The following is a 24198-nucleotide window of genomic DNA, read 5'->3' on the forward strand; positions in this document are numbered from 1 at the left end:
CTGAACAGAAAGATGCTATGCCAGGTGCTGCAGCATCAGCACCGCTCCTCCTCCTCCTCCTCCTGTCCGCAACATCCCTCTCTCCTCACACTTTCTATCTGCCAGAGAGCGAGCGAGAGAGTGGAAAGACGCGCGTGTTTTTCGTTTTGCAACTCCGAGCATTGTTGAATGAATTAACATCAGAAGAAACCCGAAGGTAAGACGCTCGTGTGAAAAATACGTTTTATGTAACGACGTGTCGGCCGTCAGAATCGGGTTTTTAAAAAAGTGACGCACGTATTGTAGTCGTTTTATTTGGGTCTCTTGGGTTCTGGTTCGGTTCGTTAGCATTCTCAGCTTAATGTGCCCTTGATCATTTTTTTATTTTTTGCAGTCTATTTATTCCATTTCACAAGATATGTTAGGTTATTTCAGAGCCTCTTTCTGCAAAACAAAACTGTGATATATAACAGGCTCGTGCTTTAAGTGGAGTAGTAGGCTAGAGGAGAGAGTGAGGTGTTGTTAGAGAGAGGGAGAGAGAGAGAGAGAGCTAGAGAGCTAGAGAGTGAGGTGTTAGAGAGAGAGCTAGAGAGAGAGTGAGGTCAGACAGTGAGGAGCTGGTTGGTGTGATGAATGGAGCAGGTCAGGTCTCTGTGGGTGTTGCTAATGATCAGATATAGATTATCCAGGCTTTAGACTTGACTCCTGCCATGATCCACTGTACTGAGAGGTGGAGGGATCTGTATTTATTTTTTGTTATTTAAAAAATATGCAGGGCATTAGTGTGCATTTACATTTCTGGGGAAGTATTTTTGTGTGCTCAATATTTGATGAAAAGTGTGTAGGCTATGTACAAAATTATGTTTTCACTATTTTCCTGTTAAAAAGCCAAACTATTTCTAAACTGTACATATACATGTCTGGTTACAGTTTGCAAATTGCTCAAACTCTTATTTCCTCCCCCCTCTAAATGTTCTTACTTACATCCAAAGGAGTCCTTATTAGATGTTTAGTACTTCTATGCTCTTTTCCAAATCTCCCATGCATGTCCTCAGCTTCACCTTAGGGTTACCTAGATGGGCCGGTGTAGAGGGAAAACAGTAGTGAATAGTGAAAGGTGAGCAGATTGGGGGCATGTCTTTCACGCTCAGCTGTCTCTCGTCCTGACTGAGTGGTGTCTGATGATCAGGTTGTCCTTGAGACTGTGCAGGGTGCTGTTTTTAATGTCCTTGTTAGCGTGTATCACTTGTTTGTAGTTCTTATTTCTTGGATTTTTAGCATTGCAACTGTTCAGCATTTGGCTTCATTGCTCAACCACATGGAGGGTAGATAATGGGAGATATGGGGTGTTTTTTTTTTGTTTTTTTTGTGATTATTAGAATTGTCATTATCGATCCCATTGTTATAGACTTCCCACAACTATGGATCTTGCAGTCCATTTTGCTAAATCTTGCCAATCCCTCGCAGTCATGCTGATGTGCAGGCTGACACGGTATCAAAGCAGGGCAGCAGAGCCCGTGGCCTTGGCTTGTTCCTGATGCTGATGCATGCGTGATTGATTCATTACATCTGACCTCTGCAAAGTCTGAACAGCGATCAATTCAGCAGACCTCTGCCAGGAAAACCACTTGTGTGTGTGTGTGTGTGTGTGTAGATGTGTGTGTTTTTGTGTGTTTACGTCCTCAGGCTCAGGAGTTATGTATGTGTGTGTTGTTTCTGCAGGTAAGACAGTTTGTCACAAACCCCATGAGTGTAGCGCACCGGTGCGACCTTCAAGGTCATTTAATAGGACAGAAGAGAGGCGGAGGAGGAGGAGGAGGAGGAGGAAACGACAGAAGCTAAGTGAAGCGAAGGAGAAAGATGAGGAAAGAATGCAAGTCAATTTCATGTGGTAGATTAGTATTTACAAGATTGTTTTTCTACATTTTACTCGTGTTTCTTCTTTTTTTCTCTTTATTGTGCACAAACAAGTATGCTAAATGTCCACGACTACTTTAAATGCAATGGATTCTTAATTATTATTTGAAGATTTTTTTTAAACATAACTAAACATGTTTATTTAGGGACAAAAAGAAAATGACTCACTCATCTGTGTTATGATCTGAAAGGATTTAAAACGGTGTAATTTAGCTAGTGGCACTCAATTGCGTGAGTGAATTTGGTGTGACTGAAAACTGTCAACACAAATGCACACGCGCACATTCTCAAATTCACGCTTGCCTTTGTCTGGAAGGTGGCAATGAGCTTGTTGTATAGCTCCTCCCCTGCAGTCACAGGCAGGACATCAGAGGGTGAACAGAGAGGCACGCCTCCACTGATGACACACAAATGCACATATAAACACACACACACTTCCCTATCCTGTGGGGAGCCAACATAAAAGACTTTTTTTTTTTTTTTTTTTAACATTTGTGCATCCATTTGAACAGTCATTTAAAGAGGGATTCCACAGACTTTACAGTTTTTTTTAATGTATTTTGTGGGCTTGGTTCATTGAAAGCATATCAGTCAGCATGCTGCAGCCAGTATTAAGCAAATGAATGCATCTTGTCTATGAATGAACTCAAGTGCAGGCAGCAGTTGTCCTTTTCATGAGGACGGAACTGTGAGTGCTTGGCTGAAAAAGGCCACATCGTTCATATTTTATGGCAGTTCTCCACACCGTACATCTCTGCTCTTATTCAGTTTTTTTCCAAGTTCCCGAAAATAAACACATCTGCTAGAATGTGTTAAACTGAGCAGCATTTCCTCAAGGAGGTCTGTGCCCCTCTCCTGCACTCTCTCCCCTTCCTTTATGCAAAAAAAAAAGCCCATTCCACCCATTACCATAATTTTTCTGCACATCATCACCACCCCAAAAAACCCTCATCCTGCTTCTTTCTTTCCTCACCTCTCACTGATCCTCTGCCAGGAGTCCCTCCCCCTCACCTCTGGGGTTTGCCACTTGCACATTACACATGCATACACACTCTCACACATTGCACTAGAACCCCCCCCCCCCCCCCCCCCCAACATTCCTCTCCACCCCCTCCTCTCTCTCTTTCTCTCTGCAGCATCATTTCCTTCTATTATCATATTTTCCTAAAATAAACACAAGTGACTCAGCCTGGCTGAAGTTGCACTCAGCTTCTCTTTGTCTGGACTCTCTCACCTTGCCCGCTTTATGTCTGACTGTGTGCGTCTCTGTGTCTGTGTGTGTCTGTGCGTGTGTGTTTGGGTGAGCATGTGCCAACTTACGGCCCCACGGAGAATTCTTTGTCTGCCTCTGCTTTGCATCTGAAGTGAACTCCTCTCTCTCCTCCTTTCCTCTTTGTCCCCTCGTACAGTTTCCCCCTCCGCCAGCCATGCAAGAGTTAACATTTCTCTCTGCGACAGGAGCGAGGGTGGTGGGTGGGTAGGTGGGCGGGTGGGTGGAGGGGCTTTGCAAATAACAATGCGGTGCAACCAGCATCCAGCGTGGCCACACAACCTTTCTTTTCTCCTCTCCACTCTCCGCTATCGCCAGTCTGGATCATTGTCGGTGTGTGTGTGTGTTTTAACTGAGCCTCAATGAGTCAATAAACACACGTGTCACGTCTTTCGCCTTCTCATTTTCTCCTGCAGGCTGTAGCAATCTGTTCTTCATAATCATACTAATCTCCCAACCAGTCCCTCTTTGTCTTACGTTCTCGATTTATCTTATTCCCGTTGTCATTTTCTCTTTTCATTTCCTGCACATTTGTCTTCCTATTATCCATCTCGAAGGCAATCAATCCTTACAGGCTGCACAGCACGGCAAAAGCAGACAGGAAACCAGGACTTTGTCTGATTTCGCAGGGACTAATTCCCAGTACTTTGCCGAAAGCTAGGCGAATATATCACGATTAGGAGATGGTAAATTTCCTCAGTGGTTGCTTTTTTTTTGTGGTCGACCCTTTTGAAAGCCACATTTCCTCAGAAGCTGTCTCTTTGTCTCTGCTCCTGCTGCAGCAACAGTCACCTCATGAGACTGTGTAGGTGGCACTCTGAAGTGTTACCCTACATGCCTAGTGGACGCTCATGTTTTATTCTGAAAGTGACACTTTTAGTTTACATAGTGATCATTCTCTGTCAACATGAGTTGCCTGTCTTTGTGTACTGTCGGCTGTGCAGTACAAAAAAGAGACAACCCATGTGTGTGACATCTTGATAGATGGATGTGTGAATCCCCTCCCTCCATTTTTCATTTTCCCAAATAAATCCGATTATGGAAATATTGTGATTTCCCAGTGTTTCCATAGCAGGTCGCGAAATCATTCACAATAAGGAAATAATGCAGCTTTTATTGCGGATGATTCGATTTTTGTATTCCCTTTATTCAGTTAGGTATGACCACCCACTCTGACCTGTGATCCTGCAGAAATCCTGTTACAGTCCCTACTGCCATGTAGACAGAATCCCCCCCCCCCCCCCCCCCCCATTGGGGTACAAAAAGGCGTCTGTGTGTTTATGGGATTGAAGGAGGAGAGAGAGGCAGAAGGGGATTATTTGGGCAGATGTAGCCTGCAGATGTGCCGTCTTTAAGGATGAAAATGGGATTGATCACTTAGCCCTGCACTTATTAACTCTGTATCATTAAGGTGGATGAAAGGAAAGGACAGACTTCTTTTTTGAGGAGATGGGAAACACAGAAATGAAGCTTAATTGGATACAGTTAGAAGCGTTGTTGTGATGCTGTCAGGTATAGTGGGAGATTGTTGATCATCTTGTTTTTTCATCTTTACATAAAAGTGCAACTGGATGATTCTATTTCTGGATATTTCACATTCCTGCATCTCCATGGTGGTAATCCCTTTGCTGTGCACAGTGCATTCTTTTTTTTTCTTTTTTTTTTGGTTCACACATACACACTGAGGCGCTGTTTAGTGAATCATCACTTGTGAAATTCTGTCTACCGGGTGTCTTTTGTGTCTCCTGTGAAAATGGTGTTCAGCTTATTTCAGTGCTATTTCTGTCAGCGCTGAGATGGGAGGAGAAGAGAAGGATGACTAAAGCTTAGCTTATTTCTGAATAGACGTTCTTGCTAAGCTTTATCCTGCTGTATAATGTGTGTGGATAGAATACAAAATACAAGAAGAGAGGGATACTTTTGCAAAAATAAACAAGAGGTTGATTGCGCTTATGTGTAGGTTTATTTTGGAATATACACAAGCCATACATGTATACACATGTCTGTAGAGGGTTTCACAAGTTCACACCTTTACACACACACATTTCTGACACAAAACAGCCTCGGGAACATGTGCAAGGACATGCAAGGATGTTGTCACTAGAGATTAATTACGTGCAAAAGCAGGGCATGTACTGTATTAACAGAAGTGAATTCAATCTAAAGGATAAGTGCTACAATGCATTTCATGTGAATTCTGCACTAAATCTAATTATGTCATGTGCTAACACTCAGGAGTCATAAATTATGGCATATTTCAGCACTGCCCATTTGTGTTCCCTCATCTCTTTAGCTTCTTTTCAAGTGTGCTGGAATTCACATCTATGCAGAAGTACGTATATATGGATGAAAACGGGATGGCACTGGGGAATTTATGCGTGTGTGTGTGTGTGTGTGTGTGTGTGTGTGTGTGTGTGTGTGTGTGTGTGTGTGTGTGTGTGTGTCGTTGGGGTTCCCCTGGGACCTGGGAGCTGTAAAACCTGTCTGCTCTCCAGTGGGGGAGGAGAGGGAATAAAGCAAAGTGCCAAAGACAAATGGCTGCTGTAATAGCCACATGTGCTGCTGGATGGACAACAAAGACACTCAGAGAGGGTTTGCATACAATGTGTGTTTCTGTGCAGGTGTGTGTGTGTGTGTGTGTGTGTGTGTGTGTGTGTGTGTGTGTGTGTGTCTTTGTGGGATATAATGTACTGCACATATAATATTTTGTTGTCACTGTGTAAATATGTGTATAAAACGCAAACCAACTTCCTTCCCGGCATGTTTTACAGAATCACTGAGAGGAAGAAAAAGTGAGTTATTTCAAATAAATACTCATACATTATAGAATAGAGTTTTTTTTTTGTAAGTGTAGGTGTCTCTATGTCTGAAAGTTTGTTTGATTTATGATAGGGAGTGAACATTAATGTGAAGAAATGATGCAAGATCCTGATAGACAGCAGATCTCTGACTGTATCTCAGATCACTTTTTAGTTTCTTCCATGCAGCCTTACAGATCAAGTAAAAAAATATATTTTCTGCAGTTTACTTAGGATGAAACCTGGCATTAGAATGTAAAAATGTAAGGTGTCTCCTGTCCTTGAGAATTCAGACAACCTTATACAGTTTGGGGAAAATATGACCCTTCTCTCACCTTCTCTTCACCTACTTTTAATGTTCATACAGTCCCTGAGAGAAAAAACAGTCCACTTACACACTTTAATATTCTTCACTTACTGCTATCATGAGATTGACTACCTGCAGAGCAGGAATTTAAAAATGGAAATTTATGTTACGACTTTCATCAATGGGAACAATTAAGTGCTAATTAGCATTATATATGGTGAGGGATTTCAATAATTACTTCACTCTGCTCTCCTGGGCTTCCATCAGAAACTGGGCCTCTATAGCTCGTCCTATAGAGGTTCAAACGACGCATTATTACCTTCCACCAGCCATCAGAAAGCTGTAACTCTCCTGTAACCATACTCCTACTGTCTGTATCCATCTGCATGTCTCATCTCTCCCACCGCATGTCTGTCTCAGTCTTTCACCCACACAGTTTTAGAAAAAAAAAGGAGGATGAGCAGGCATTTCTCCTCTCTAGATTTATTTTTCTCCTTCATTTTTAGTCAGTCCCTCATCGTTCCATGTTTTCAGCTCGTAATTTTCCCTCTTTGGAGAGGAGTCAGAGCCCTTGGTGGTTGAATGCATCACGAGATAGGTTAGAAGCCCACTAACTGCGGCTCTTGACTGAATTTGATCACTGCTGAGATAGTGTCTTCCCCCTTCCCCCATGCTCTCATCACTTCAGCCATGTGTCGATGTACCCACTCACATGGATATGATTGCTCCAAGAAGAGCAGCATACACCTGGTGGGGAAATAACTGGCATTCACTTATATAATATATATATATATATTCTAGCTTTGTGTATATTCTGTGTGCACTACGCATTCCTGATGCTCCATGCTTATCCATGGCTTTGTTCATGGGTGTGAATTCACATGTTGAAAGCATTGCACACTAGATATGCATGGGATGTGAGTGTAAAGCTGACCTTCACAACAGCCTGTCTCTCTTTATGTGACCTTTTTCTCTGATGGCACACGCAGGGGTCAGAACGTGTATTCTCCAATTCCCAGGGATATGGTATCACCATGACAACCCAAGCAGGATTGTTCAATTTTTTACCCCCTGCTGTTTTCCCAGAGGAGTTCCGACTGAGTCGTTACCTCAACTAGTGGTTGAAACAAAGCCTACCTTCATGACATATTCCAACTAAGATCAACTTAAGATGCATATATGCAAGAATGATAACTGGCTTGACCTCCCTGATTTACTTTGATTTCCATTAAGTAGTCAGAATTTGTGCAATATTGACATTTTTGGGGGCTTTTTTTTTTTTTTATACCTTCATTGTAGAGTACAGAGGATAGAATAAGGAAACTAGGATGAGAGAGTGGGGAATTACATGCAGCTAAATGCTGAGGTTTTGCGGTCGAATCCTGGGCCGCCTGCTTCAAGGACTATAGCCTCTGAACAAATGGTTCCAGCGTTTAAAACCATTTTAATTCCACTTTTAAATCCTTATTAGGTAGATTCATCTCATTTATTTAAAGCTCATGTAAGAAGCTTTTTGCTGGTTATGAAACTGAGCAAAACAAATGCTGATGCCATTTTATGACCTACAAAAGCCAACAAGAACATCAGCATCAAGACTGGTTCCTTCTATATTCAGTAATGCCTGTAACTTAATGCCAGACAAAGTGATTGAATGCATGCCCCCATAACAGCCTTTGTTTATGTTTCCCAAGGCAAAGATTCTTCACGAGTGATAATCTTGACCTTTAATAGAAAGCAGGATGAGGTCTTTAGTTTGAAAACACTACTTACACGTGTACAGGACAAAATCAGCAAAGACATAGGAGGTACCTCCTCGTCCACAGGGGACGCCAAAACCAACGCAAACTGAAAGTTCCACACAGGAGCTTTAATAACTTTGAAGGAAATAGTGTCAATATATAGCTGACTTTGCGCACAACACTGTTGTCCATAAACTAATTCAAAGTTTCCAAGTGTGATCCATTTTCTATTTGCAGTGTTTACCCTGCTCCAAAAAAAAAGATGGTTTCACCATTTCTTAGTCTTGTAATTGCACAATTCATATTTCAGTCATTGGAAACTTCAATTCAGCCCCTCACCAACACTAGCCCTGCTTCATCCACTTTAGTGGTTCTCTACACTTTAAGTGGTTTGTCATCAACGTAAGGGAGTGCCACAGCAAAGGAAACTTGTCAAGGTGCCGTTCCTCAAATGTGTGGCTCCCAAAGCAAACCATGAAACACCTCATTTAGAAAGCCTTTTATCATCACAACGAGCCTTTTTTTTTTCCACTGTCAGGCAGGTTCTTTTTCTTCTCCGTCGTACCGTGTTCAGGGTTTCTTTCAGATTAGTTTTGTATGCCACACTGTGAGGTGATGTGCAGCACATTCTGGTTCAGCCACTGTGACCAAGCTTAGCGCTCAGCATCCCAAGACTGCTGTCATCAGCACAACCCCCTAGCACTACATCAGTGGCGTAATCGATCTGTCACCATGTCCTCTCGGAGAATTCGGTCGCTCTCTCTAATGCAACGCTGTGTCTCTTTCTCCCCCTCCCATCCCTGCCTCTTTGAATTCTGTCTGTATGTGTTCTTTCTAATTAGCTAATTATTTGATTGTGTGCACCAGCTAGGGGTAAATATTAGCTGTGTGCACAGAGGAAGGCAGTGTTTGGATTATTCTACATGTTGTTTGTCTATTTGTCTACCACAGTGAATGTTTTCCTCTGATTCTGAACAATCTCTGATCTCAAACAGACAATTACAAATATATGGGTTTATTTACTAATATTTGACATTTCTATCTAGTATATATATATAAATGACATAGGAAATGAGTGTTTGGTCATTTGAATATGAAAGTTTCAGTTTTATGTTTTTTTTTTGGTATTCAGTTCCCAAATCTTCAGCAACAAGACTTTTTGAGAGACTACACATAGAAAAATGTGAAATATTTGACTCTTACGGCAGTCTTCAGGAATACAAATCAAATCCTTGAATGTTTCCCCTCCTCGTGCATTTGTCCAAAATGAAGCTCTACACACACATGGAGCTGCATCAGTTGTGCCACAGGCAATGAGAACTGCAGTCTAAGCGGTTCACTCAGTTCACTGATATCAGTGCCACAGGACACATGGAGAAGGCACCTGCTAATGAGAACACACACTCCCCTGCTGCACATATAATTAGATGGTGGGAGTGTTATTTGAACTTTGGAAACCATTCAAATATTCAGTGTGATGGTTGGGAGACATTAAATACATAATGACAATCTAGGTCTAAAATCAATCATTCACCACCTTCACAGATGACTGGATGTTACAGTTACCTGATAGAATAAGCTTGAAATATCAAAAAAAGTTTTGTGTATGACAGAAATAGGCTTAGTTATACATGTAGCAAATGGTACTATACTTGCAGGTTACATGAAACCGAGTGTATTCATATTGTGGAGGGAATGAAGTAGAAGAAAAGTTTGAAGTCTTTCCCCTGAGAGCACGAACATAACAGACGTTTCATGTTGTCAAAGTGACGACTTTTCTTGAGTTCGTTACTGTAAGCCATTTTTGTTTTTTTTTAAATGGGCGGCTGTGGCTCAGTTGGTAGAGTTGTCACCTCTCAACCGGAATGTCAAGGGTTCGATCCCCAACTGAGCAACATGTCCGATGTGTCCTTGGGCAAGACGCTTAACCCTGCATTGCTCCCGCTGCTTCGTGGCGGTGTATGAATGGATTAGTGTTGCACTTACTCTCTGATGTACGTCGCTTTGGATAAAAGCGTCTGCTTTGTAGAATTGTAAATACAGCTGTGATAAAATTGTCCTGCACTGACATTGTGTGACAAGTGCTGAAATACATTCCCCTCCCTGCCACCTGCTCATCTATTGACTACATGCCACCAAATACAGTCATTTACATTTAAAATGGTCAGAGGGAGACAACAATTTTAATCTCAACTGTCTGTTCATCCTGCAAGATGCTACTTTCGAATGTAGCAGGATTTGAGGTTGCTGTGCGTGATCGAACTGTGGCATTGGCTCAATCAGCCATATGGCATGCTGGAGAGGACATGTTGAGAGAAGAGTGTTAACCCTCCTGTAGTGATAAGACCTACAGTATGGATTTATCCCTCCAGATCTGGTGTTTATACTCCAAGCCTAACACGACACAAATACATAATTTACAGTTTTCATGTTTGGAACATGTCTGCACATGAGCATATTACACCCTCAACATTGGTTGTATTTTGATAATTTCTTGAGTTAAGACACTGTTTGCTTGTGTTGTTTCTCCTATAAAGCCAACATTGAACATACTTATATTGCAGATGTTTCCCCTTATCCTCATCTCGCCTTATATTTCCCAATGTCTCTTGAGAAAAAAATGCTCATTACAAAACACTTTGCATCCTTCCATCTCTTCCTTCTCGTCTGTCTTCATCAGACATCCCGGGGGTGACTCCTCCACTTATACACAAGCAGACTGTAGCCTCTGCTCTACTTCAGTTCTCTCTTGGCTTATCTCCTTTCTTATAGACCTGAACATCCATCATCATTTCATAATTGCTTTCCTATTATAAATGCTTTACTACCCTTTTGAATTCAAATATGCACATTAGTATTTCTTGAGGTCACCAAGCCACCGACCATTCAAATGAATGTAATGCAAAGAAAACACATTGCCCATCATTTTAAAGACGCTGTTGCAAAGCACAAAAAAAAAAACTTTTGTTAACTACCAATATTCAGTCATATGATTGATTGATTTGACGTTAAAATTGTGTCATGCATAAACAATATGCCCAGCCCAAAACAGTCTTGCAAGACAATGTGAAGGGGTTTGCTGGCAATTATTTTGTGATTTAAAACAAGAAATGTATTGGGAGCCTAGGGCTACTAGCCTGTTGCTTGGGTATCCAAACAGATATTGATATTGTTTAATTTTTAATAGAACCATATCCAAGTGTTAAATTCTGGCATTGTGACAACCCTAGCACAAATGATCACTACCTTAATATTCCTCCAGTTGTTTTTTTTTATCTCAATAGGTTGTCAAATTCTGTTCAGTTTTGAGTGGCCATCCATTGGTACTAAGTAACAAAAAGAATGGAGTTGCTGACTATTCACAGCTGATTTAAATAGCTGTGACAGAGACCAGACTAAATATGAATCACTTTAAATGGCTCTGTAGGGAAAACAGAAAAAAAGGGAATGGGTTTTTACAAAAGTGGCTTTAGTTGAGGCACACTTTCTAACAGTCTCCTTTACTTTCTTTTATTTCAGATTGAACAGACCTCCAGCTCTCTGAAGAACCATCAAAGTCATCCTTGTTAATGTAACATAAGTGGGGAGCTGAAGTGAAAACGATTTTATGAGATGACATTTCGTCCTTGGAATAATCAGCTGAAGGGCCATAGTAACACAGAACCTGAAGAGGAAAGAGGTGGAGAGAGGAAACATTTGTAGGTCTATACATGGCCTCAGAACCCTGCAGGTGTCTTTGAGCCCTTTGATTAAACCGATTCAAAATGAGCTTCCCAACTAGTATTCAGGGCATAAGGGTCAATGTTGAAAGAGGAGAGAAGATTGGCAACAACAAAACCCAAATCCAGTTCCCTGATGGGGATGATAATGCAAATCGATTAACTTCAGTGGGTGACCAAGAAGGAAGAAGACTGATGGAGGACACAGTGTACAGCACAAGCTCAATACCTCCTCTTGTTTCTCAGACTGACTCCCCAGACAAGTTGGTGATTTGGGGCTCTGAACAGCAATGTATGGAGCCTCAGCTGGGAGAATTTGAGGTTTTGGAGTGTCAGGAGATACATGCATTCTTGGGGAACAGGGATCAGGACGAGGACGAAGACGATGGCGGAAGTTTGAGAGACGGAAAAGATGAGGGTCCCATGTCAATATCCTCCAGCTCAACTGCCAGCTCTGCCTCGATTGGAGCGAGGAGAAATGACAACGACAGCAACAAAGTGGAGGGCAGAATACAGAGGGGCAAAGAGGTGCAGGAAAGGATTGCCTGTCACAGCACCGAAGAGCTAGACACATGTGTGACAGGCTCAATAGAGAGAAAAGACACCAGGTCAGGAAGAGTAGGAAACAGAGAGAGACAAAAGGGAGGTCTGAAGGAGTCCAAGTCGGAGACAAATGTGTTTGTCTCAAGTCTTTCAGCTGTTGCCCTCAGCGGGAGTCTATCAAGTGTGCTTGACACTAGCGTAGAAGCCCATACTTTCATCTCTATGTGCAACTCCAAGAGCAACCTTTATCCCAACACAAACAACACTACCTCAGCCGAGACAAGAAGAAGGGCAGCTCCTGTAGATGCCAACCAGACCTCCCCTCCATTGCATCCTCAGGAGAAGCCTTGCATTCCTCAGTTCTACAGCCAGGATCGAAGACATGAGGAGAAAAGTCTGCAAAGAAATGAATCCTCTTCTGATGTGGGCTTTGGCCAAAGAAGGAAAGCTGGCTTTGAGGAGAGGGTCATGCCACCACGACGGCAGCAGCTTGTCAGACCCCTCTGTCAGACAGAGACAGGAAGTGCAAAGAAATCAGCAGAGCCCAATGACCAACAGGTTGAAACAGGGCCATCTTTTTTCCCAAAACCCTCTCTAGATTCACACAGTTGTGAATCTAACAGAAAGTTTACAAAATCCTCTTTACGTGAACCATCCGATTTCTCATCCCTCTACTACGCATCCGGAGTCTTGCAGCCTAGACAGCCAAACCCCGCAGTCCAGAGGGAGGCTCGTCCTGTAGAGAAACAGCCAGTTACAACTGCATGGCGGAACTCAAGTCCTGCCAATCCCTCCTCTCTTGAGAAGAGACCCCAGACTCAGCTTACATACAGAAGGAATTGCTCCAGTCCAAACAGGACAGGGGTTGATTCTAGGTCATCTACCCCTCCCCACTCCCCTCTCAGGACACCCCAGGGTTCACCACGCAGGCAATCCTCCATGTACCTCGTTTCCAGGAATGTCCCTGGAGTCGTTCGACACATCCCAGGATGCAGCCCTGCTGTAACAACATCAGCTCAGGGCTATGGCAACAGTTGCATGAGAGCACCAGTCAAAACTAACATAAGCACAAGTGGAATCCCAAAAGCGCCTCTTAACAACCAGCAGAGCTCAAGCCCCAAAGAGAGCTCCCCATCACCTAAACTTAAACCGAAAGGAGTTCGGCCCAAAATCATCACTTATGTCCGAAAGAATCCTCAGTTTAAGCCTCAAGCTGCTGATGGACCTTATCAGGTATCCTCCCTACCATCCAGGCTTTCAGCATACACACATGGCCAAACAACCACTTCTTTCAAAGACACCACAAGAGACCCTTCCAAGCCTGAAGCAGAAACCAGAGGACCCCCCGTTCTTAGTGCCTCTAATCTGCTATATGACAAGTACCGCCAAGAGATGCAGACAAGCATCTTCCCATCAGGTGTGCTGAGCAGGAGCATCAGGGCCCCTGGACATACACACACTGTCCCACCTGCACACACTCACAGCCACACAGCACCTCCAAAATTGGGCAGCAAGGCAGACTTCTATGGGGCACCATCAGAGGTCAGTATTATGTACAGTCTTTTTCTAAGTTTAAGTTTGTGATTAAAAGTTATTGTCATTTCCAAACCTATCAGCTATTGTCTTGCAATACAGCCTAATTATGAAATGGCCAATTTTTTCTGGGCTTCCACATGGATTGGATTTTAATGCTTTAAGACTTCTTTTCCAAAACGTTTCCAGTTAAACTAGCAAATAGAGGGACAAAGTTGGGTTAAAGAGAGAACATCTCAGATGCTACTTGATGACATTACTCGTACTACAATCAGAATCTTGACCCTAGCTGGGTTTGTGCAAAGTCCACAAAGGATTTTCTACGAAGCTGGGCTCTAACACAATCCAAATGAGATTTATAAAGAACTTGCATTCAAAGTGCTTTGCAAGGCTTTTGCCATGCTTCTATTCATTCACACATACACTCACACACTACCATGCAGTGTCCTGGCCTGACCTTTTAGCAATTAAGGGTTCAGTGTCTTACCCAAGGACAGTTTGACTATGTGGAGAAGACAAATTGGAAATCGAACCACCAACCCTGTCGTCGGTTGAATTACGCTACCTCATTAGCCCCAGACTCCTCATATGTGAATCACAGCACATTCACAAAGAAAGTAGCAAGGTCATATATACAGTTAATGATACAAAATGAGAAAAACATCTTCTGTTACAGTCACTGACGCTGCATATCAGCTTTGATGGCTGCTGCCTATAGTTGCAATTTTACAGCAAACAATGTATAATTGATCAAAGATCTGCTGCATATTATTCCCACTCCCAAACGAGCTGCTCGTTAACGCTTTAAAATCATCCCTTATTGATTCTGATTAAATAGCTTCATTGAGTATTCATATTCATGCAGCGTCAAAGACCAGCATATGGGAATAAATAGTTAATGCATTTGAAGTAGAAAGCCCACAGGGACTTAAGGATTCTCTCTGCTCTATATGTTACAACATGCGCGTTAGCATTTTGTTAGAGGGACAAATCTTGCTCTTGATTTATGGTGTTGATAGTTCCTTTATCTATTTCTTGGTTCGCTTCCGGTCAATGTTAATTTTCTTTTAGTGCTACAATGTCAGATTTGATGTGTTCCATGTTTCATCAGACTGTTTTTCCACTTTTAATCTGATATGTGTACACACTACATTCATGTAACCATTATTTAAATCAGTTATCAGCTGTTGCAATTAGCACAACATTGAATGCAAGAAGAAAATCTAAAAACGCGAGTGTTTAAATTGCGAATCAAAGTGTTTTACAGTTAAAACTAACACATACATATATCTGAAAAGTGATAAAGATTTTTGTTGAAGTCTTGCATGATTATAAAACCTCATATACAGTAGCTAACATGCATGTAGTTCAAATCTTCAAATCTTCTCTAACTCCCATTTACTTTTAACCCACACATGAAATACCTACTATTTCATTTCAGTTTCCAAGGGTACATTATATACTTACAGAAGGACAAAATCAAGAAATAAGTACAGTGTTATAATGAACACTTATGAGTAGGACTGCACACAACTCTAAAATTCAAAAGACATCAAGCTGATTGTGTTTTTAAATTCATTTAAATGTTTAAATGTCTAGATGGGCAGATCTTCCAGTTTAAAAGGCAGCACTGCTGAGGATGCACTGCAGGCTCGAACAGCGACTCATGCCGGAGGAAGCGGCAGTCTCTTGCGCACTGGCCGGGGTCTGCGTCTGGGTCTCGGAGCCGTCAACAGGACGGCTACAGGGTCAGCCAAGGGCAGAGGACTAGGTCAAGGTCAGAAATCAAGCCTTGTCATCAGCCAGCCTATCCAGCCTGTCAGCCCAGCGCAGAGTCAGAAAAGCCAAGATAACACAGGTATGAAAACATCTCCTCGCATTTTTCTTTTGAGCAGGTTTTCATTTCCTCACAGAAAAAGATGCAGATGGAATCTTGTGAACTACATGTCAGATTTCTTTTCGGCAACCCAAAACTTGAAACACTGGAGAGCTACCTTATGTTTCTCCTCTTGTGCTGTGGTGGGACTGCCTCTTCTTCAAATTGGCATGAGATGAAGGCAGCTCATTAAAATGAATATCCTGAGATTTTGCACGCTGATTGGAGGGTTTTTAAGAAAAACTCTGAAGGGACGTTTTCTGTGCCAGAAGGCTGCCATCTACAAAACAAAATAAATAAATAAAAGCTTGCTAATTCTTTCTCCCCACGTACAGCGAATTTATTATTCAGATGATTCAGATACCATCTCTGACTGCTGAAGTCAGACTTACATTACAGCTCGACTCTCACAGGAACATTAATGTATGAAATTTTCTCATCACCAAGCACACAGCTGGAAAGCCATGCCATTTATCACATCCATGCCTATTTGATCTGCCCTCTCACACATAACCCAAAAACCGCACGTACAGAATTGATCAGCATAGTGTTACGATGTGCCAAGCTTCTTTATCATAATCCCTATTAATACATATGTATGTTGTCTCAGTGCTGCATGGGCCTCCAGGGTATTACAAGCTTTGAAGTGAAAAGCAATTAACGTTTAAGTTATGTCAGTATCTTCCTGCTGGAATCATCCCTCCTGCCTGCTGCCCTTCATACTGCATGGATAAACACAAGTTAAAATTCTGAATAAACTGCATATACAGCATTAGTCAGCATAGTGTACAGGTGTCTGCTCTTGTGTGTATAAGTTTCATAATTAAGTGTTTTTGTTTTTTTGTGAGGTTATTTTTTTTATCTCTCTCCTGGGGGAATCTGAGCCGTAACCCTTTGTAATGTGCCAATAAGCACTTTATTTCCTCTTTTTCATCACCGTTAATTGTAAAAGCTTTTGTGGAGGGAAATCTCTATCTTGTGTACACATATCACAGTAATTATACTGCTTAGTATTGTAGAGCAGAACTCTAACTACTCACATAATTACTGTGTAGGTTTGAATATCTGTGTTACCATGATAATGAGGTTCATCCACCTACAGTACAGGACGTTTGATAAAGCACTGAAACTTCTGCATATTGAGGCTCTCATCTTGTTCTAGTTCTGCAGAGATTGCAACACACTCCAGTATCACATTTAATAACCTGCAATTTAATGCTTTGTGGAGGAAATCCATGCAGGCTGTTGCAGCTCACCTTGGGCTGCAATTAAAATCGGCTGGTCATTACAGCGCTCATCTGAGTCGCCTGTCCCATTGACTTTTCTCAGCCTAGTTTACATAATTAATTTCCAGTCAGGATGCCTGGTCTTCGGATGAAAGCCTATGGATGAAAGCCTGTGGATGTTTAAGTTGTTAGGTTTTGCAAGGGTTGTTAGGAAACTGAATGCAGTGTTTTAGACCTGCAGGCAAAGTTAAGTGGTTTTATTCTAATATTTCCAATAGCTGAAGGGAAACTACGGTAAGTGTATGACCAAAAAAATATCCATGGTTCAATGGTGTATGATGCATTTTCAAAGTCACGCTTTCCTATTTAGGTCTTTTTCGAGTGCCACTTTATTATACAGAGGGCATTTTGCTTTGCAGGTGCAATTTGTAAAATAGGGAAGTGATAAATGAGGAACACAAAAGAATTAGACTTCTAAAAAAGTTACTTCAAGGCTAAAATAACAGAGAGTGAAACATAAATAGAAAGGACAGTCAAAGCCATATGAATAATTCCATCTCCCTTTTATTCATTTTGTGTTTTCATTTAACATGGGCAGAGGTCCGTGATATCTAGGCTAAAGTGGATGTTTGTCAGGCTCACTTCTCTTCCGGGTCTCTCAGAGGAAGCGATTGGAAAAGGGTTGGGGGCAGGATGGAAACGAGGACATTTATCTTTAATGATCCTGAGTTCTCCTGACCTCCTCACTCAAGAGAGGCGAGCTCCAATCGAATAAACCGACCGCATGGCGCAAAGGCAGATATTGTTGGGGAGGGAGGAAAGAGGTAATAAGTGTGAACAGCTGAGTTGTACCTGGTGGGGACTTACACAGGAGACTCTTCTCCCTCTTTGTTTTGCTCCAGCAGCAGAGCTCTTGTTCTCCTTCTCAGAGTTTTGTATTTCTTTTGTGTTGGTGTGGTGCTTACCCTGTAGCATGCACCGAAACACAGCTGTGCTAAATAGAGAGAAAAGGAGGACTGCCTACCTTATCTCTGCAGCCAGCAGGGGCTAATGCTCTTCTTCTGCCCAGGATCTAAACCTTTTACTGCAGGCAGGGGTAGACAAGATGGGTCTGGGGTCCTGGGGATTTTGCACACTGTGTGAATGTGTGTGTGTGTGTGCAGCTTTCGTTGTTCATGCCTTCACAGTTCATCTGTTTTTTTGCTGTTGGAAAAACCATAGATTACGGAGAGGGGGATTTCGACCCATTGCTCGCCGACAATAGCCGCCTCTATGGGGCTATGATTACTTTTTTATCCCCTCTTTTCTAGCTTTGATTCCCTGCCTTTTCTTTCTCTTTGCTTCTCTTTTCTTGAATTCCTTGTTGTGCGTCTACATTTCATTAAACCCTTATTTTCTCATTTAATGTCCAGAAAACTGGATAACAGAGCCATAGCTGCAAATCACTTTAATGCATAGAATAATGAGGAATTACCTTTCGCATTATTAACTTCAAAAACAAGCTAACACAGTGTAACCGTTGGGAAGATTTATCATCTACTGTATGTCCTGAGTTATTGGTGTCACAGTGAACGTCCTAACTGTGTTGACGTTGAAGTGCTGGCTGCATGCCCACCGTGAAACAAGGCCAGAGCCAAAGCAGCTGTTAGCAGCTTGTTGTGTGTACAGTTATTATATTTGCTTGCCGTAGCAGTCGGAGTCATAACACCGAAAACTTCCTGGTGCCCACTGAGAGCTTAGTCAACACAGGATGATGAATGATTCATCACATCGTGCTGATTTCTCTGCATTTTGTTGGTATGATGGGGTTAATGAGTTTACAGTAGTTACGCAAACACTCACAGTACATGCAGCGCTGTACACGAATCTGATAAATATTAAACAACATCCTTTTTTCTTTGTATTTCCCAACAGATGATGTTTTTACCCACGATGCTCCTGTTCCAGCCACAGCAGCAGCTCAGCCACACCCTTCCACCTCCAGGTCTATGCTTACTAAAACGAGCCAGTCAGGTCTGCGACCCCCGGGCTTCAGCTCCAGCCGCCACCCCGCCGGACGCTTGGCAGCTTTTGGCTTCGTTAGGAGCTCCAGCGTGTCCTCTGCCACCTCCGCTCACTCGGCCGACAGCACACAGAGCGACCCCTGCAGGACAGCTCACCGTAAGTCCCAACGTCACAGATCTGTTGACATCATTGCCATTTCATTTTTCCAGCATCAGTATGTGTAGCTCACCAGAACTTTCACACACACATCTCATTTATCACCACATCATGAGTGCACTATTATCATCATCATCATCACACGGTCTTTATTGCCTCCTTCTATGAATCCCCCTCATGAATACAGTTTGCATAAACAGAACCCTCCCACATTCATTATGTTACAGTTTGCTCCATCTTCCTGAGCTCCACCTTGCTCTATAATTTATTCTGCACTCTGTTAGTCTCGAACTCGTGCAAGGTGCAGGTCAAAAACAACTAAAAAGCAGACTTGCACAGCATATTTTCTGAAAACACATAAGGCCACAATACAATGGTGTGTTTCTAGCCATAAAAAATGGCAATGCAATGATACTATTGTTATTATTTGGGTATTAGTTTAACCGTTTGTTCCATAATTTCTGAGAATGCATGATAGAATCGAAAAGAGGCACTAATAAAAGCTTATTCTGATCGTATTCTAAAGGTTAGAGGTCAGAATGTTGTGACACTGTTACTGACTGCTAAATACAGTATGTACCTGCAAAATGATTAAAGGGAGGTGAAATGTTGCTAAGCTGTGAGATTAAACTGAGTAAGTGTTAGTCGGGACTTTTGAAAATTAGAAAGTCTCCCTGTTTGATAGCCTGTAACATTCTTCCGTCTTGAATGTATGTAAAACAAACACAGCACAGGATGTCCCTCCCCAGACTCATCAGTAATTTAATAGGCTCTAAACTAGGTCTGTGCTGCACATTCAGTCAGCATTAGCAGAGATAACAAGAAAGTGTTGACAGACTTTAATTTTGACACTCATAGAGAAATGGAGTTGGACATAACAGTCTAATTTTAATGCTGCTTGGCAGGCTGGTCTGTTAGTTGGCTGAATTGGTGGTAACTGCATGTGTTTTTAATGTGACCTACATAGAGAACGCTGGTGGTTCTTCTTCTCCCAGTTACAGTTGACGTAAGCACCCCCCCTGCTCTCACGCACATCAGGCCCCCTGTTATGTCATCGCTCCTTTCTCTCGTCCCCCTCTTTTTGGACTTGGACTGTTTCCATCCCTCTCTTCTCTCTCTCTCTCTCTCTCTCATTGCCGGAAATTGAATTCAAAGTGTGTGGTAATGCGGGGAGGCACCTTTTTAAGCTTCTTTTGAAGAGGAAAAGAGGACTCCCCTGAGGGTCTCCAGTGTGTTCTTTTAAGAAAAGTGGCATTAATCTTTTTGCTTGAAAGAAAGCTTGTCATGCCTGTTTTTTAAAGGCCTAGACAGACATATATTTTACATTTCGTTTCAATCGTGTTTCAATTAAGATGTTATGAAAAAGGCTTTCATTTAATCATGAATGGTGCCCTAATTTGCTTTGTGTGTATTAGCGAAGTGTGTAAAAATGTGAGTGTGTTACAAATTTTTGATATTTGCTTTAATGACTGTTAGAAAACAAGATTTTTTTTTTTTTTTTATGTCTTTGACTTTAGTGATACTAAACTGAATGTTTGGGGTTTTGTTGTGATGATCAGGCCATGTTAGGGTGTCAACTGGTAGAAACCACGATGGGCTTTCTCACTCCTTTGTGACCAAACATATCTGTTAACCTTTAATTTAGTGACAATAAAGCAATCAACCACTCAAAGTGTGTAGTATGGGAAGTACATTTGCCAAGTTAAAATGTAAAAACACAAGCATATGCATGCATCTTTATGAACAGATTGTGGCTGCAGACAAACTCAAAATAACTGACAGTATTGAATTTACCCCTCCCCTTGTTGTACGGCTAATAGCTTCATTTATGAAGTACAGCGCAAATATCAATATCATTAAACCATAAAATGAGATTCAAGCAAGAGGAACATCTCTCCTGCTCCAGTTAAAGACCTCAGCTTAGTCATTACTGACTGTAACTGCATCCACTAAGATATATATGTACTTAATACCATGCCCTAAACTCTTGCTTGTTAGCATATTAGGGATTTAAGCAGATGCCAATATTAATGTGCAGTTTTATTCCATGAATCTATAAACTTTATACCTCTATAGGCATTTTTGACTGCTTTAAAAATACACCGCTGTAAACACACACTCTGACTCACTCCCACAGCACAGAAACACCTGGCAGAAGAAGTTTTTAAAGTAGCGCCTGCAGCAGAATGTTTCTCTTCCTGCTGCTTCTCAGCTCACGGGGAGACCAAAATGGAATCAAGGATGATAGACATGAGAGGCTGAAGATTAAGGGCCTTTGATGTTCATTTCTCTGTCTGAGTGACTGTATATATGTGTGTAAGAGGCAGGAGGGCAGAGCAGGAACATTTTACTTTCACTTTTGACTCTGTGTGGTGCCTGTGACCTTTGTCTGAGAGGCATTTGAACCCTCCACTTTATTTGAACCTTCCAGACTGAAGTGGGCTTGACTGACGATCCCAATCTGTCTCTCCTGGTGGTTGAGCTTTAACCAGAGGATTGTCTGATTTTTATTTTTTTTTACCTTTTTACATTGGGAACACTTACAAGTCTCAAAGTTTCTTCCAAACTTTTTTTTTTAAAGAATTCCGTCTTGTATTTTCTTGACCTGGGTTAGGCCATCATACATTTGCATTTACAGATTATGTTTCTCAAAAACAACACGGTTTGAAACGGGACAAAGACAGAATTAGTCACAGCCCTGAACTCAATGATTACAAATTAGAGGCTATACAATTACGGGTTGTTGTCTGTCCTAGAGGCATTGAAGATGAGCAGTAAAATCAGGGATGACATTTTCTTTCAAGCGAAGCTCCATTCCCTGATTTGAATTCCAGACAGCATCAGTTTAATCCCAAAAAATAATTGCATTTTGAGATCATAATCTAGCCTGAGGCAGAACGTAAAAATATTGGGTGTTTTTGAGTGACTGAACAAACCAATCTGTTGTTGAACGTTGTGATTTGCAGCAAGATACTGATGGGGTCTGAAAAGTTAAACAGCAGTCATGAGCGTGATAAACGGTCTGCGTTTTCTCATTCCTGTGGGAGTGTCTCTGTTGAGTCCATGTTTATGTGTGTGTGAGGGTGTATGAAAGATGTACACATCGTGATTATTTGAGTTACCTTATGACCTTTGCTCCTTCTGCATCACTGAAACACAGATCAAAGAGGAGACAGATTGGGGGGTGGTATAGACACACCTTCCAGTCAAAGATATTGGGGCAGCCACTGCAAACTGCAGAGCATCCTCCTGAAATAGAGACAAGAAAAACCGGGCTGAGTTACTCGTTTTCGTCATTGATCAGCAAGCAGTGCAGACTCCATGAGGGCTCCTCTGGATGATACGGATAGGAGAAATCATTAAGGAGTAGAGCGATGGGGAGGAAAGGATTGCTGCGCTCAAGTAAAGTGGGTTAGTGGAAGTATCCCAGGAGTTTATACTCCCCACTGTCATAGCTCGCTAACCTGCTCTGATCAATGGCTGCTGTGCAGATGCAGGAGTATGTGTGCATGTGCAATTGTGTGTCTGTGGAGGAGAGAAATGAGAGGCAAAGGAAAAGGAATACTTGGTGGGAGGACATGCAATTATAAGAACAGGCATTAGTTCATGATCACAATGTGGGGTTAGCTCACCAAAATGACACGCACAAAACATGCTTTTTCACATTTGCCTTGTAAGAAACCCACTTAGTCATGGTTTTATTTTCCATTTTTTGAGAAGTCAGTATCTGAGATTTCTGCCTGCATTCCAATAACACGGTGATGAATAAAATTCTATTTGTGGTGCGCTCACAGCACTGAAAAAATGTTTTTAAAAAATTCAACAGCACAATCTCCTCCCAGAAACCATGTCCCAGTTTCTTGGGTTAATCCACTGAATAGACAGTCATACCAGGGCTTTTTTTTTTGAGGGACTATTTCTCTGGTATGAAAGTAGCTCCATTAAAATCTGATGACAGCTTGTTGTGTTTACTGCACTGTATGGGACGGAGGCAGACGTTTGAGAAATGTGCTAATAAGTAAAATAAAGTATGTAAGACATTTTTGTTTGGTGTACTCTCCATTTAAAATTGTGATTTATGTTCCCTGTGATAGAAAACCATCAGCCTTCAAAAACCCTCCAGATATTTTGTAAGGGAGCAAATCATGGATCCTGAAGACCAAAAATGGAAACGTGTACAACACTCTTACATTAAGGTAGCCAAGGTGACATTGAGATACGCCTTAATTGATTAGAATTGCCTGTTTGCATAAAAGTAAGCATACAAGTATTTTTGTGTTTGCACATAGAACCTTTGGGGCTTTGGTGTGCTCTATACAACATTGATTGTCCATTAACCCAATCCTCCTTTTAGCCTGATCGCTGATATCCCCGAAGGTTTTACAGGAATGTGTGTGTGTGCGCGTAAGTGCATGCATAACCATTAGAGAGGGCATGTGTGCATGCAAGAAACCTTGGGGGCTGCTTTGTTAATTCCACTGTGATTGACAGACTCCATTACATAGCTGCAAGAAGGATTTGAAAAAGAAAAGGCTGATGAAGCCTGTAGCTTTGAGCCACGCCGACTTCCACGACAGAAACTCAATTGCTTAAACAAACTTCGTATTATTAGAGCATTATCGCCTCAATCCGCCTTCCCATCGAGTGATAATGAAATAAAGTTGGGAATCAAATTGAACGAATGGAAAAAGACGCTGACACCTGACGGGGCGATGGAGAGCTGAAGGGAGATGCAGTGATAAAGGCAAAATTCAATGAGACGAAATGAGCAGCGGGGAAAGAGGAAGGGAGGATGTAAAAGATAAAAAGAGGGGAAAGAGAGGAGCGATGAGGGATTGGCGCAGGGAGGACAGAGTGGATGCCATACCCCAGATGCCATGGCTCAGATCTGGTCTGTGACTCATGCTAGCTCACTGTGAACAGATGGTTTCTATGGTGCGCACACAGACATACACACACACCTATATACACACACACTCAAACGCACGCTTGCAAAGCAGCAAATTAGATGGGCCAATTAGATATGGCTGCCATTCTGCGGCTGAGGGGAGAAAAACTAACATGGCAGAGGCTTACAGAAGCTGCAGAGCTGTGACAGTGAGGACGGGCTCAATGGTCTCGTTCATTAACT

General features: G+C 42.0%; 1 protein-coding gene across 2 annotated transcripts in view; it reads left to right on the top strand.

Moving 5' to 3' along the window:
- mtus2a (microtubule associated tumor suppressor candidate 2a) overlaps positions 1-24198 on the top strand; it is a 45801-nt gene continuing 21603 nt past the window's right edge. The window contains exons 1-4 of one of the 2 annotated variants that reach the window (XM_061054928.1): positions 1-196; positions 11530-13814; positions 15405-15663; positions 18822-19067. In XM_061054928.1, the coding sequence (XP_060910911.1) occupies positions 11775-13814; positions 15405-15663; positions 18822-19067 (2545 nt within the window). In that variant the 5' untranslated portion in view covers positions 1-196; positions 11530-11774. The remainder of the gene's footprint in view (positions 197-11529; positions 13815-15404; positions 15664-18821; positions 19068-24198) is intronic. The other variant, XM_061054929.1, reaches the window with a different exon arrangement.

This window comes from Labrus mixtus, chromosome 14 (assembly GCF_963584025.1).
Source record: "Labrus mixtus chromosome 14, fLabMix1.1, whole genome shotgun sequence".
Taxonomy (NCBI): Eukaryota; Metazoa; Chordata; class Actinopteri; order Labriformes; family Labridae; genus Labrus; species Labrus mixtus.